The 16,532-nt window shown below is 37.9% G+C and overlaps 1 protein-coding gene across 2 annotated transcripts; it reads left to right on the top strand.

The window, feature by feature from the left end:
- Positions 1-10,864: 10,864 nt before the first annotated feature.
- LOC122670415 (thylakoid lumenal 17.9 kDa protein, chloroplastic) lies at positions 10,865-12,613 on the top strand. 2 transcript variants are annotated; one of them, XM_043867283.1, is made up of 4 exons: positions 10,865-11,215; positions 11,288-11,402; positions 11,493-11,562; positions 11,983-12,050. In XM_043867283.1, exons 1-4 carry the CDS (start codon positions 10,887-10,889, stop codon positions 12,033-12,035), a joined length of 567 nt encoding a protein of 188 aa, XP_043723218.1. In that variant the 5' UTR covers positions 10,865-10,886; the 3' UTR covers positions 12,036-12,050. The 2 variants fall into 2 exon arrangements, with proteins under 2 accessions (XP_043723218.1, XP_043723217.1); XM_043867282.1 differs by lacking the exon at positions 11,983-12,050 and adding an exon at positions 12,233-12,613 and having other exon boundaries at positions 10,870-11,215.
- The last annotated feature ends 3,919 nt before the right edge of the window (positions 12,614-16,532 follow it).

The raw sequence follows: 16,532 nt of genomic DNA on the forward strand, positions 1-16,532 counted from the left end.
TTAATAATTCCAAGCTTGCACCGGCAAGTCCGACCACAGAAATCGAAAACCTGCATAGCATGTTTATTAAACATGTCGGGCTTAAGCCTGGCCTGATTAACGTTTGGTCTTTCTCAGTGCAAGGGTGCTACCCGATTGCTTAGAGCTTTGTTTAGAGCCCATTTACTCAGCGTGACATGTTTACAGCCTGTTTAAAGCCTATTTATAACCCATTTAAAGATAAATGTATCATTAGCTCGTTTGAAGCCCGTCTATGACCCATTTGGCACGATTATTGGTAGCCTGATGAAAAAATGATATCCAACTGGCCGTTTAAAAATGGGACCATGCCTAGCCTATGAGGACCAATTACTTAAACGGGCGGTCACTATATGAGGTCTTAAAATGGGAAACACCGATTAGGCTCGATCGAAACAGGCCCGGCCTGACTGATTAACACACCTAGTTTTAAGGGAGGGTTCATTGTGTATGCCCACTGAATTTAGCTTGTGTCTAGGGAGGTGTGCACCTAGGGTGCTGCCAAGGGGCATCCAACGGTTGAGCTGCGCCACACACATCTAGGCACACGTCCAGGGATGTGTGCGGTACAACCCAACGGCTGACAGCACCCTAGGTATTCCCTGCTCCCTGGAGACGATCCTGATCCATGCCCACTAATCTAGGGAAATTTTCTATGCCATATTAATCACGACATAAGAAACGATTTCTTTAATAAAAAAAATCCCTATATGATCAGGAAGGAGAGAGAATGTTAGTGTAGGTCCATATAGTCAGGATGTGTAGCTATGGTTTTGTTTCTTTATAAGAGTTCTTGAATTATATCATCATACAGTTTATATATTTTTTGTAATTATTTAACAGTCACAGATGAGCTATACTCTCATGGTTCAACCATTTCAGGGTTGGAGTGAAGAAGACTATCTCCCTTCCTACCAAATAATAAAAGAACAAGACTATCTCCAAAAAACAAAAATAACCACAAGTCTTTGTCTATTATTAATGTAAGACCAATGAAGTCTTTGCCTTTGCATCAACAATTAAGAACGGGTGCTTGCAGTAGTTTCTCTAGACAAACACGTCATTCAAACTTTGCTGGTGGCCGGTGGCTGATGCCATACTCTCATCTCATACACTTGTAATGCTTGACTTGCCTTTGGATAATGTATGAATTCTTTTTTACACAAACAAAATTATGATTATCATTTAAATAAGTGACTTTCTTTTCTTACTGACAGTTTGACACCACTTAATGTGTCAAATAATTTGTAATTTTTTTTTAATGTAATATACAATTTTTTTAATGAGGATAGATATTGTAATTTCATATGTATATTTTAAAAAATATAATGACATAATGAAATCATTTTTAAATTATTTTTGAAAACTCTTTTATACCCTTAACTTAAAAAGTTTTTAAGAATAAGACAAGAGACAATTAAGAGAAAGTGTCAAATTCTAAACACACATTTAAGAAATGTCATTTAAGCTCTTCCTTTAAATAAGGAGGTAGTTTTCCTTCACCCATTGTCAAGGGAGCATCCTTTGACTGAGAAATTTAGATAGAGTGTAGAGAGTATTGAGAACCGTCGACGGGTATCCCTTGATCGAGGGGTTCAGACAGAGTGCAAAGAGTATCAAGAATCATTGAGGGGTATTATTGACTTTTTACTACAGAGGTAGACATTTTATGACCCTAGATGGGTATACTTTTCTTGCATCCACGGTGTAGAAAAACTTTCTCCTATAAATAATGAGAAAAATTCCCCATGATCATTGAGGTAGTTTACGATATTTGGCACCGTTATCGGTCGCTAGTGATATTGATACCGATACTGTTATGTATCGATTCTATCATGTCAAAAAAATGAATGTTTATATCATATTGACTGACTCAAAACCGATATTGAGACCTAAAATTGTGCCCACAATACCATAATGGAAATTTCTTCCCATGCCCTCTAACATAATGAGTTATGGGGTTCATAATAATACTCTCTCAAACAAAATGTGGGACCAAGGTTTTAAGAATTGGATTGGATCGACGGATTCTGGCCAAGGCCAATTTTGATTCTCCCCGATCCGTTCCAAAAAAAACCCTAGATGCTTGGAACATGTCGATTATGAGGCCAATCTAGATCCCAATTATAGGGTTTTAAACTGTGTGGGTTCCCCCTATTAAAGAATCGAGTCTCCTACCCTCTCATTGGTGCTATTTCTCGTTCTAACATCATAGGACACCTCTACCTATGTATTATTTTTAGGAGAAAGTTTCATACAACGTTAGAGTACAGTTTTAAACCAATAAGGGATAGGGTGACAAATCGTTCAATAGGAGTGAGCATTTAATAAAAAGAAAGAGTTTCGAGTCCATAGGTGATATGTGAGAAGACATGCATAAGAATCTACGTATACATTAGGGTCGTACATTTTTTTTCTTCTTTCTATTATTTATTTAAAACCAAAGAAAATTCGCAGAAACTACGTCAGCACTCTCTATTTTTTTCTTTTCTTGACATTTTATCTGTCCCCTATTAATGAACCCTCATCTGCCCCCTGTTTGGTGATTTCTTTACTCCATCAGCATCGAGAACCCTCTCTCCCTCTTAAAATTTATTAAACATATGAAAAGGAAGGGTTAGTGTTAAGGGACCAAACGGTCGTTGAATTGAGAACCAAAACTTAATTTCTTAACTAAAATTTTGTAACGTAAGAGTTTCATGCTCACACATAATCTAAAACAAACCTCATATTTTAATTGATTAAACTAAGGGGATTAAAATAAATAAATTAAAAAAAAAAAAGAAAAGAAAAGAAAAAGGAGAAAGAGTGAGAGTGACAAATGTAACTAAAAGAACGAAAAAGAAAACAACTCCAAAGCACGCAATTAAGACGAATTCTTGACGTTAACAGAGGAGAATAAAGGTGGTTTATGGGCCTTAATAAATGTTTAGTTATTATCACTTAGGATAATTTATAATAAACATACTTAGTGCATCTATTGACATTACATAGAAGTGACGATTAATATACATAATACATCCCTTATTATTCTTTCTTTATTAAATGTTTTTAAAATTTTTATTCAAATTATTATTTTGTTCTTCTTTGTCTTCTTCACAGCTGCACTCCAATTTCCATGTCTAACTCTAAGATGCCGTATGCCGTATGCCGTATGCCGTCAAAACAAATGATATATTTTTTTTTTGGTAGAAAAAACAACAAATGATATCACGTGCCATGAAATCCTGATACATACGTGGCACAGCTCTCTACCGTATACCATCTCTACACGTGGAAGCAATGTTATTGGCATCAGTTTCGGAACCGATAACGATCTCAATTGATACTGATGTGTGTCGATCGTATTGAACCATTTTGCCCTTCAAAATATTGATATCTTGGGTTTTGGCATTACTAATACTATGAGAAAAGGTTGCCTGTGCTAGCGGTGGAGGCTAAGCCAACAGCTCTTCTCTCCTCCAAGAATCTTGCCCCTGTTGTGGGATCGCTGTGCCCCTTCTGATTGGTGGCTCCCCACACTCCCAACACCAAGAACCCTCTCCCCAAATATACTTTTAGGGTGAATGATCTCTGAACTGATGGTGTTGGGGATACACCTAGAAAGATCCTAGGGTTTCTTTTGTGAAAATTCATGGTAGGACAATGGGGAGGTAAAAGACCAAGTTTCCGTTCACCCAAAGTGTAGGCATTGGGATCTTTATCCCCTCCAATTTCCTACCCAACCAGGTCCTTAGTCCCCCTAACAAGAGAGGCGCAATGATCACCCTACTCCTACCCAAACACTCTGGCCGGATAGAACCCACCCCCTTTTATTAGAGGAGATAATTTTCCTAATCGGTGGTATCGTTACATTGCAATTAGGAAGAGGTAATTTGACCAGTAAATAATATGTAGGAGTATATTGATGATACAAGACTTCAATCACGAGATCACATCACCTGTGGAGAAGGAGTTCTTCTACCTTTTTTTCAAGGGTAAAGGAAAACTTAACCCTTAAATAGAAAAAGAGACCAGAGAAAAGCTCCCATGACAAGGCCAAGCAGTCTGGTAGTGGTCCCCTCCTCCACCTCCTTCAAACCAGAGAATCATATCTATGTCACTATGTGGTTAAAAAAGATAAACTGGTTATTCCTGTGGCTAACAGGTTGCCTAGAAAGATCCTTATGCACATAAACCCCGTGGACATAACGATGTGTGTGACACATTGGCGTTTGCCTAGGCCTGGTGGGGTCAGGACCTCACGGGTGGCTAATCGTCTCGCCAGCAGGTGATACTGATTCACCAGACATTGATCAATTTCATCAGAAAAATTATCCAAAGGTATTTCACTAGTTACCCTGATCCACATCATGTATTCACTTATATAAACCATTGCCACATTTTTTCTGCCACGAGGGCAAAGGTGTCAAACGGTTCAATTCTAATTTTAAGGTTTGATTACGGTTTGATTCAACATACAATATGTACAAATTGAATTCGAATCGCAACTGAATAATTTTTATAATTTGGTTTTGGTTCCTTTTGGTTTCATTCAGTTTGTATATAATTTTGATAATTCGTTTAAATTCGATCTAGGACTCTAGGTAGAATAACCTACTGAAACAAATAAAATTGAGAAAGGAAATTACAGCCTCAGCCTCAGCCTCATGAAGATGCAGTCCCACAATGTCAAATCTAGTATTTTTCAACCCTTTTTACACAACTCAACAAAAACACATGATTGCACAGTTTAGTATGTTTTAGATTCGTTTTGGGTTTGGTTTATATGGGTTATGCTTCATTCATTTCCGCTTGCTTCAAATAGACAGTTTTTAGTCTAAAACACCGAAACCAAACTTAACCAAATGAAATTTTACTTTCCAAAAACCAAAACTGAACCAGATTTTTCCTTTCAGGAAACATGAATTATTCTGTACAAGGCCTCTGCTACATGCATATAAGAAGAACTAGGACAATCCACTTAGTTTTGAGCCACATGGAGGATAATGTGGCAAATTCCATCACATTTGATGGGTGGTGCATCCCCTTGATCAGCCACCTGTCAACTTTGATTATCCAACAATTACATGGTCCCACCTCATACCATAGTATAGGCATCGATATCGGTGGCCGAATCGGTCATTGTCGATACTGATACTGATACAATATGGATCAAGCCCGTATCGACCCATATTGGTTCATATCGTGTGTAAATTAAAAAAAGTGACTTTTTGTTTGATACTTCCGATCCATAGCGGTATTGAATCGATATCACAATATTGATATACATATCGGCCAATATGCCAGTACGCTACGATACTTAGAACCATGCCTTGGTACTGGACTTCTCCTTATTTCAAGTTCATGACTTGGATTGGCTGATAACTTATAGGTAGTAAGGGATGGTGATGCCCAAATGTGAACCAAAGAGTGCTAGGTAGGACATGGCAACTATACCACCTTCTGCACTTGGCCCTGCACAATGATGTATAGATATTTGGAGAAAATTTTTCACCACCGGGCATTCATCCAAGTGATGTGATCACATGATTGGACTCCTGGACAGTGAGTCGTTCCATCACTAAACTCCCGTCCATAACTGTAAGTGGTCGATAATGCCCTTCCCAAATCCAATCCAAGGGTTAGACAAAGTGGCTTAAGAGTCTCCCTCTTCACTGCGGGTGAAGGGAATCGAGGTCCTATTTTATTACCTGAATGTTTTCAATTGTATTTTTCCTATCTCCAGAACTTAACCATGATCATCAAGTCAAGAAGCACTATTACCTGCGACAGGCCGCATACTTCTTATAAAGTTAGATCCTTCCCTCGGGTAATATTGTAAACAACACCTGTTGCTTGCACTGCCATTTCTTCAGTTTGATTTTGTCCACTAGAAACTCCAACTCCAAGCATTACAGTCCCTGAATCTTACATTATAATCATCTCATTGGAAAAATCCATGTTTACTAAACCTGGGATCTGCATCTCAAAGGAATCCCAAATATCAGATACTTTGTACACTTCAGTACTGGGACTTCTTCACAAGGAGACTGAACCAACAATGAATTGGGAAGCTCACAGTGACATGTCCAAGAGCCCTTGAACACATTAGCAGAGCATATCATCCATAGGAACGAAAACTCCTTGAAGAGGTGACCATAATTGTGTCTACAGAGCCCCACAACTTTTCTTTTTCCTGTAAAGCCTGCAATGAGGCAGTATCTAGTTACAGGGTGATGGGGTAAAAAAACTTCCAACTCCAGCAGACAATTACTATGGATATACTAAGCAGGATCACATACACATCGAACATTTGCAGAGGCTGCATCCTAACAAAGATTCAATAGAGTACTCATTATATATTATTGCCTTTATTGGAAATATTAACGGGCCAAGGAGGGAAGTGTGAATTATTGGTATTTCTGCATTTGTCATTCGGAATAGATTCTGGGTTAGAACGTATTCTGAAACCTGATTCTTCTCTATTCTCTGGCTTTGGAGCGAGTTCTCTAGTCTAGACCCAGAATCTATTCCAAGAATGCATATCAAACACAGACTAAATTTACTGTGGGTTCAGGGCCCAACCAAATTCTAACTCAACATAGCCATCAAACTAATTAAAATAAAATTCTAGTATAACTTATCAAAATAAATAAATAAAAATCAGCTTCTACCTTCAAGCTAATTTAATTGAATTAAACATATAAGGTAGTATCAATCCACAAAATGCCAATACAATTTGAGAAACCTAGGACACTTTAATAGGGAGATCAAATTGTTAAACATACGGAAGAATTTATAGATGTGCCATTAACCGATCAACTCGACTCAGACTTGAATAATATTTAAAATATTGTCAGCCTGCCAGGTCACAAACAAACACCAAAATCTCAAGTTGGGAAGATGACTCTAGGCAAGGGTTTGTACTCTGTTATCGCTCTGCATTCAATTAAACAAACTATGCAAATTGGAATAACAAATCAGATGTCAAACAAGCAGGTAGGATTACTCATCTCTGATTAGTTGGTAGGCCTATGCACCAACACCAGATTTCTGTGAAGAAGAAGATCAATCCCATAAAAATTGGAACATAGACAATGAAGCATAAATAAATATAGTTCTGTGCAGCTAGAACCAACAACTGGAAAGAAGACATGAGTTTTCAATTTTAAGGAAGTTTTCAAATGAAAAAACAAGATCAATGACTGAATCCCAATAGCAGCCTTTAGATTATAGTAGTAAGTAGTAACTCAATCGTACCAAAACCCCTACTACAACTAGGACTAACCCTACAAGTTATGAGAATTAACTCATATGCTGCACAACAATCTCATGAAAGCGAAACAGGCAGACATGACCTGTGTCACTGCATTTCAAAAATACAATTCAATAATGACAATACAACACCTGCAACTGAGCATAATAAGAATTTCTCATATTTTTTCTTTCAAATACAAAGGCAAATGCAGCCCCAACGTCAACTGCAGGAGATTAATAACCTAATAGTGTAAATTCAACATAATAAAAAATTAGCTGGACTCTTACATCCACACAAAAAAACACCCCTTTGCTTCTTAGGTGAAAAAGATCAACTTGAAGTAGAAGTTCTGCAATCCCATATAAGAGTATGATCCAAATGGCAACCATCTGATTGATATCAGATACCTGTGTTGCCATGACTGGAGCATAACCTTCAGACAAACATATAAAGAAGGCAACTCACCAGTGGATAAAATGCCTAATCTGGAGATCACAGCCCCAATCTTTTTGTATGTTGTTTATCAACCTTCCTGTGAGGGTATCTTAAAGTTCTGATTGACATGCATGGAGTTTGTACTCAATGTTGCTAATCAACAAATACAACTTCCCGTTGAAATTCCACGAAATCACCACTGAAGTTATACTACACACCTCTTCTTGCAAACAAGGGTGATAAAAGGGAGTGTAATGGATAAGAAGAAACCTTGACAAATATCGATCTCAGCTGCATATCTTGAATGAGTTAAAAAATAAGTTGAAGGAAACTTTCTTTCAATGAAGAAGAAAAGAAAAGGTTTTCTTTTTTTTGTGGGGGGGGGGGGGGGGTGTGGAGTTAAGGATCTATGGATCTAAAGGGTTGGACAAAAATAACCATTAGCCACACAGTTCAAGATATTACTTGGCAAGGCCAAGTTCTTACCAGTTATGATGCAAAGGCATGGATCCATAGACTTATTCCAATTGGTATTATTAGAGTTATTGGCATTTTCAAGTTGGGCCAGTAATGGTTATCTTTTAGTAATTGCAAGTCATAGAATTACTATTAATAATAAATCTATTTTCTATTTTCGGGTAAAAACAAAAATTACTATCAAACGTCATTCAATTTCTCTTACTTTTAGAAAGTTATCATGTTTTAAAGTCATGCAAAAAGTTTTTGTTAGCTTGGGAGTTAAAATTTGAGTTACAGTAAGGTTCAAAACAACAACATACCATTCTTGTAACCAAAGTTGGTAAAAAGAAGTTGTAACCTTACTTTTTTGCCTTTTTAGTTTAACACACAACTTCTTTTAACGAAGTTAAAATCCTGGCATTTCGCATGTGTAATTGAAGAGTGCAAGACAATGACATAATGGTAACTCATTTTCAAATTATTTTGAAAACCTTTTTTTAACCCTAATTTAAAAAATATTTAGGAATAAGACAAGGGGCAAAGAAAAGAAGGTTACAACTTCTCAGTTCACCACTTCTTTGGTTACAAAAAGATGCACCCATATGTAATGTTAGCCCTTCAACGTCCAACAGTCAATGAATCTTCTGCTCAGGCATCTTTCAAAGGAGTAAGTGATAAGGATAGAAATCCATCTCCAACGGCTTATCTTGTAGAACCCAATATCCTATCTACATGTGATAACGGCTCATGTGATAAAAATGCCAACTCAGCCATTGTATCTATCACTACACCAGCGCACAAAGCTACTGCAGCAATACAGTTAAACTCAAACTCTTCCAAGCTCAAGGATAGTGACCGGATTCACTCAAGCACATTAAACCGCAAACCCTATTGTATTTATCCTTGTGACTTCAAAACGCCTAACTCTAAACATCTATATAAAGAGAGAATAGGTGAAGGTTAAAACAGTGTGAGAAATACAAGTTGTGTGGACGTAGGTTTCCAGTGAAACCGAACCACGTTAAAAACGTTTTCATTGTCTTCTTCTTCTTCCTCTCTTTGCTCTCTCATTTAAGATCAAACAAAAGGCTAGGAAAATATTTGGAGAATTAAAGCACCTCCAATTCTAAAATCTTTATCTTGAAATGCATTGTTGGTGCTGCTGCTATAGGAGATAATCTTCAAGAGCGAAAATGGGATTCAACTTGCCCTTTGTATGGTGAAGATGAGGAATCAATTTCATGCTTTTTTCGGATGTCCTAATGATATGTTAGATGCTCTAAACTTGGTCTATTAGGTTTGGACTTATTCGGTCACTTTGATTGGAGGACTTCCAAGCCTCTTCTTCTGTTGCTTATTTTCAAAAAAATAAAGGAGTTGCTGCCGTCTCCTTCATCCTAGACCTGCAACTTATGTCCTATTTGCCCGTAATATGCTGGAACTTATGGGTAAACTTTAATCGAGCTGCTTTGAAAGAGTTTTTCCTAATCCCTTTATCTTTGATTCTCAAGATTGACACAGAATTTAAATCCAAGAATTTTTTAGACCAAATGCATTTTTTTTAATGTTATTGGTACTACTTCTATGAAAGAAAGAAACATCAACCTCTGCTACACCCCAAAACTTCTTCAATTTTTCTTTAATGTGGGTCCATCCGCATGAAGGCTGTCGGAGCTCTGGCTGGAGTAATTATTTTAGACCTGTCTGGTTCCTTTGTAATGCTAAAGCTTCATACTTTCTTTCTTCTTCAGCTCCAATGGCATAGGCAGAAGCTTGTCGCTTGGCTGCTTAGCATTGACAGAATGAGCTTGCTTTCAGATATACTATTTATACTTTTCTGTTTCCCAAACCAATGTGAGACAGAGTAGGTAAGAAAGTTATTAAATTGTGTTAGGATCTGTGCAAATGACTGGTCAAACTAACTAAGCAAATCCATCACCCTAGCAGGCAATGCATAAAGTACTGCATCATTACAGTAAGAGCTATAATCTTACCTTTAAGAATAAAAGAAAAAGAAGATGCTTTAAGAAGACTATGTTGACCAACCTTAATACATGTTTTAAGCATAGAAGGATAACATCCAAAAGAATTCATTTCTCCACTATAGCTCTCCATCATATAAAAAATTCTAAAAATTACACATTTTGTTGTTTTTTCGTCCCAGTTCAATCGAAAGATAGAAAATCCCATAATTGCTCCAAACAAGCTTCACTGAGAATAAAGCTTGAAAAATTACACACTTGCAGCCAAAACAACACTTAAGGTTTAAGGGTACTCATGGCAAGCTTCAGGTGCAAGTGTGTGCAAAGGGCACATAGCATCTTCTTCGACTGAGACAGAGAAAACAATAAAATCAATGACGAACCTGAAGACCACTCCCAATCGCATCATCCGATTCACAGCATTGTTACCGCCACGTCCAATTCCGATGACCTTGATGCGGTAGCTTTCGGGAGAGGCGTAGAGAGAGCTGGAAGGAGTGTGGCTTCGTTTAAGGGTTTGGTGATGGAGATATGGAAGGGACGATCAACTTCGAAGATTGTGAATTTGTGATTGTGAACGAATAGCTTCTCGCATTTGCCCTCTTCGCTCAGCTTCACAGGCCATTAATAAAGGTTAGTGGAAGTGGAGTGAACGACATATTTACATAAACACCCTTGGATACCTTTCTACGCCATTTTATTAGAGACGGTCTCAAAAAACAGGGAAACAGGGGAAGAGGGAAACAGAAGATATGACGAGTCAGATGATTACTCTTCTCTCCCCTCCATTTTCGTTTTCGTCAAACTTTGTTCCCGCAAAGGGTTCAAATCTCGCGGTTTTTTGCCACTCCAGAAATCGAATTCCGACGGCTATCTCTCGAAACTCCAGAGTTCAAGTCCAAGATAAAGCATCTCTTTCTCTTGTATCCAACCTAATCTCTTTAGCAGCCGTTGTGGCGACTCTAAACTCAGCTTTGCCCTCCATTGCAATCCCATCGCTAAACTCTCAGACAACTCCCTTTTCCCCGACCACTCCATTCTCACAATCTAAGAAGTTGGAGACTGGATTAGAAGATAATGGGTGAGTGTCTCTCCTTGATTTCCTTCCTTGAAGATATCTATGGTCTCAGTGAATGTTTTGTTGTTATTCCAGGAAGATTAGACCATGTCCCTCCATAAATCCGGGTTGCATATCCACAAACCCAAAGTCTTCATCCTTCGCATTCCCGTGGGTGATTCCAGAAAATTCTTTGGATAATGCGGTTCAGGTGATTTGAGATTAACTCTTTTCCTTTCAACTTATCTATTTCATAGCCCTTGGGTTCCAATTGAAGCTAGTAGGGTTTCTCGTGTTGCAGAAATTGCAGGAAGCCATCATCGAAACTCAGAAGAATGCAAAGATTCTGGTCATCAAAGATACCCCATATGGTAAAATTGAAAACTTTGTTTCCTCCATTTTGTTTTCGTCAACCTATTGCACCATTATCGAAAAATTGGCCTTCAAACCATGATTTTCCTGACTTCTTCCTTTGTGCAAATAGTAGGGGTGTGGGGGTACATGCAGTCTTCCAAATATCCCAATTATGCTTCATATTCAGTTGCTTCAATTGATTTCATCGGACTTACCTGTGCATATTGTGTATTCTCTGATGATGGTTGTGTTCGTTTTGAGTAACAATGGTGGATTGATGCTCAAAATTCCTTACCATGTTCCAGTCAAAATAAGGCTTCCTAAATCCTTTAAGCTGGCTATCATCCCTGGCCACCACTGGTACTGATAATGGCATCCACTAATCATTTTGTGAGAATTTTGTTTCTAATATAATTAGTTGCGTGTCGCCCCTGCAGGCCAATATCTGCAAGTTTATAGGTTAACAGAGCTTTCTGATGTCATGTTTTGAGTATAACATTGTAAGGATCTGTGTTGATGATCCCTTCATCTTGTTGTTCTGTACAACTTGCACTCTTGAGGCCCTCAAGATTCATATTTGAAATTCCTTGCCATGTCCTACTCAAAAATAGGCTATCTCAATATGAACCTCTGATAATTATTTCCTTACTTTGTTTCTTAAATCATTACTGATTGCTGCTGTTGCAGGCCAATACCTACAAGCAGAGGTTGATGGGGGTTTCAGCCCCGACGTGCTGGAGTTCTTGGTGAAAGGAGACACAGTTGCCTACAGATCCGTTGCTGCTAAGGTCATTTACATTTACCCATTCACTACAGCTTTAGGAGACTCTAAAGGGCAGGAGGAGAGAATGAAGAAGATCGTTGACCAGTTGGGGTGGTATGCTCCAAGTTTTAATACCATGGATTGATAATGATATTTTTCTGAAAGTTGGAATAGAATACCTTCAGAAACTAATCGTCCCTTCCCATTCATGATTACACCATATGTTTTCAACATACAGGGATTCAGATACAATTGTATGCACTTATTGTCCTGCTTTCACAATTCCAAATCAGAATTTGAAAACTGAAGCTGGGTTTCCCCATGTCCCTAAAGATAGTTAACTCTTGATGATTAAACCATTTGCCATTTTCAAGTACAAAGTATTTTAGTGAGAAGTCCAAATCATGGAAGTAATGGAGTGTGACAATTTTGCTCCACTGTAGTGTTCAGGATTAAAATTACTTCATCTATTTCATCATTTCTGTGTAGCAGTTTGTAGTTTTTGCAAACATCTTGATCTTATGAATCTAGGGGCCATTGCTTGCGGCAATGTAAAAGGTTTAGGTTAACAGGGATCAACACTGGGTAATGGCCCTTTATCTTATGAATCTGATCTCTTCGACAAAATTTAACAATTGACACCTAGTTAAAATAGGATCTTAAAATTGTTGGAGGTTTGTCACATGAATGTACCTATATAGTTACTTGAATGTAATGAAAAGCCTTATTTTTTTCTTCAATTTACATTTCTACTATGGCTTAAGATAACTCTTTGGGCTCTGTTGCAAGTAAAGGGAAGGGAAGGGAAATCAGTTTTGAAAAGAAGACTGTGTACTCTACCTAAAATGGTTGTTTCGGTGAATCATCTTTTGGGTATGGGCATGGTTTCCTCAGCTTACTTGTAACTGAATTGGAACTATTGTTCAATATTGTACAAGTGGATGCTGATTTATACATGGTTAACTTAGCATTGTTAGATCTCCTGAGTCCGTTTTTAGGTGATCCTCAATAGTAAGTCTAATCTCCTTAGGGAATTATAATGAGGAAGAGTTCGGTTCTTATAGGATTTGCAAGAGGATATCAGATTGTTGTTCAAAAGGAGGCATAGCTTATTAGATCTTATGAACTTTAAATTCTTTTTTGTCAAGTTTGCATCATACCTGTACTTTGTAGGGAAAATCTTGAATCTGGGGTGCATTTAAAATTTTTTTTACAAAAAAAAATCATGGGAAATCCTCTCAGTAAGATTTTTTTTCTTTTCTCCCCCAGCTAGCCTTGAATTGGGGCTTTGCAAGGACTTAAAAAGATCCAAGCCCAGCCAATAATAATGGGCTGGACTGAGCCTAGGCCAGTAATTTTTAAAATTTTTGAACTGGTCCTACCCAACTTTACATGTTGAAAATCAAATTAGGCCCAATTATTTCATGGGCCAGCCCTTGAAAACTCGTGCAGAAATATTAGAAGTGAGTCCATGGCTCAATAACTGAACTAATTAGAGAAGAGCCTTTACAAATTCATGCGCAGAGATGTCAATTGGTCGGTCTAAACCTCCTGGGGATATGCACTTCAAACGATAAGCCACCAACCAACCGACCAAACGATTGTTTGCAGAAATGATCGTTCACATCTCCCCCTTTGAAATGACCTCATGCCCTTTCTATATGATGGTCGGTCCTACGCCTCCAATGTTGTGCACGTGGGCGGTGTGCTTATCCCTCTCCTATAAATCGATTTGAGTTAAGCACAAAAAAATATACCAATTTTTAATGAGTAAATTCTTTCTCAAGATGAATGGAAAAAAATGGGACACAATGAAGATGAAACTTTTCATTTTAATTAATAATGGGATTACAAGTCTTCTCTAGGCAATGCTAAAGTGTTACAAATAAGTTTCGCAAGTCAGTTCTATAGGCTAATAATAGTTCAAGATTTTGGTTAGATCGAATCTAGTACATTTTAGCTGCACAATTTGTTTGACCATTTCCACAGGAAAAATGGTTATATTTTGGCTTAAAATTTTATGATAACCCTAATCGAACATTTCTAACCTATTGGAACCATTAGATTGTTAAAAAATACATCCAAAATGGTAGTTTGGTTTTGGACCTTAGCTGTTTTGATATATGTCATACCTTATTGTATACTTTCTCTAATATAGCTTATTCTATATAGATTGGAATCTTACACAATTCTAGCTCAAATCCGATAACCGTAAAATAGATGCATTATAGTAATACCTAACACCTCGTTCCACTAAAAAATGTAGGTAATTTGACAAAAATTAAATATTGAATTTAATGTTTTTGAACTTTTTTCCCTTCTATTGTTGAAAATCACGAAATGCATTACCGAAATCGTACAAGAACCATTCTCTTACGTTGCAAGGCACATAGATGGAATCCACTCACTCAATTGGATTTCATTTATGCGACTTGTAGCATATGAGAATGATTCTTGTACGAGAACATGATCTGTGCTCACACAGAGCATATGCCATCCTTTCTCTTCCCTCTTCTGGAAAAAAAAAAAGGCCTTATCCCTATGATTGGTATATATCGATAATTTATTATTGAAACGACATGCCGAACCCTTGTCTTTTAAACTACTTCACAGGGCCCTTCACGATTTGCCTCACTAGAAAAGCAACTACAAGTCCCAACTCCTAAGAAAAAAAAGTTCACCAAGCATGGAAAAGGTCGAAAAATTATCCTCTCCAATTCTTTAAAGTATGATAGTGCGACAGTGCTAGGTGAAGATGTCAACGTCTGGTAGCTGCCACATCCAACGGTCCATATCAATGAACTCAAATTGTTGGATGAAATAGCTGCCAGGTGTCGACATCTCCACCTAACACTACTGCACTGCCATACTTTAGGAATTGGAGAGGACGTAGGGACCCCCTCAGGAGTCGGGCCTTTTCTATTCCCTCTACCGCAAGTTGGCAATGACCAAAGGTAAAGTCTTCCAGAATTCCAATGGACATTAGGACTGTTAGCTTTTAAGCCTTAGATCAGTGTTGTTGATGAGAAGGAAGCAGCCGGCGTGGGACCCCTGCACTGTGTCGTGTGGCATTGCACGAATCGAACAATAGAATACTGATCCCACGAGCACGAGGGATTTGAGCGGCGGGGGTTACTAGTTGGGAGTTAAATCAGATATGGAAACAACATTCATGTTAGGCAGGGTAGGAATAGGGTCCCATGAGCATGACAGATCAGGTGTTTGATAAAATATCCCAATAGAAACTGCGGGTGAGCAGAGCAGAATAGGAGATGAGGGTTGACGAAAACAGAGCATATCATAATAAAGTCATGTGGATGGCGTGAGTGACCATTTCTTCTTCATTAGTTATTGCTTTTTATTTCCATGGACCCTACTCCGAAGGGCCGAGAAGGAACCAGTTCGACCACCACCCTGGGCCCTGAGGGCAATGGAACGGCCGCAACAGTACTGGAAGAGATTTATGAAGATTTTCATGCCACAGTGGATTTACACAAGCAGAAACGTAGTTAAATTGTTCAATATTTTATGCTTAGGATCTGTAGTACATGAAACATTTTGAAGAAAATCCCTTCTACCACCTTTCTTTTATTATATCTTCTCATCTTGTTTCTTGGGAAAGACTCTGTGTATCCAAGGAGTTTAACTGTTTTAAGGAGGTGCCAACTTCAATTGCTCATTGGTTAGCTCCACTTGTTGTATTGTCTCACTGTTTACCTTTTTAATAGTTGTATTTATTTTTCTGTATGCAAAGGCTTTGTATTTAATTTAACTGCTTTTCTAGATAATTGTGTGAAAGGGAAAAGTGAGGGAATAGGCTTTCCTTTTATGGAGCGCATGTCGCCCTGCACCAAGGAAGATAAACTAGCACCAAGGATTTTAAACTTAGAAATGGGGATCTGGGATTCCTAATTGACTGGAATTGATTCCAAAAACCTAAGAATTGGCTCCGCAGACCATAAACCTAACAATCTAGTACCAACTCCCAACTCCCAACTCCCAACTAGAATCGATCAAGGTAGGAATTGAAATCAGTTACGAGTCACGACAATTAGATTAATCTAAATCCGATTTTTTAAACCATGATCAGCATCCTTTTTTTTTTTCTCTCTCTCTCTCTCTCTCTGACATATGTAACATTGTTACTACCAAAAAAAAAACACACACACACATGTGACATTCCTATCCTACTATATATGACAGGTGAAGAAAAGAAATGAGGTA

Source organism: Telopea speciosissima, chromosome 8, assembly GCF_018873765.1.
Source record: "Telopea speciosissima isolate NSW1024214 ecotype Mountain lineage chromosome 8, Tspe_v1, whole genome shotgun sequence".
Lineage (NCBI taxonomy): Eukaryota > Viridiplantae > Streptophyta > Magnoliopsida > Proteales > Proteaceae > Telopea > Telopea speciosissima.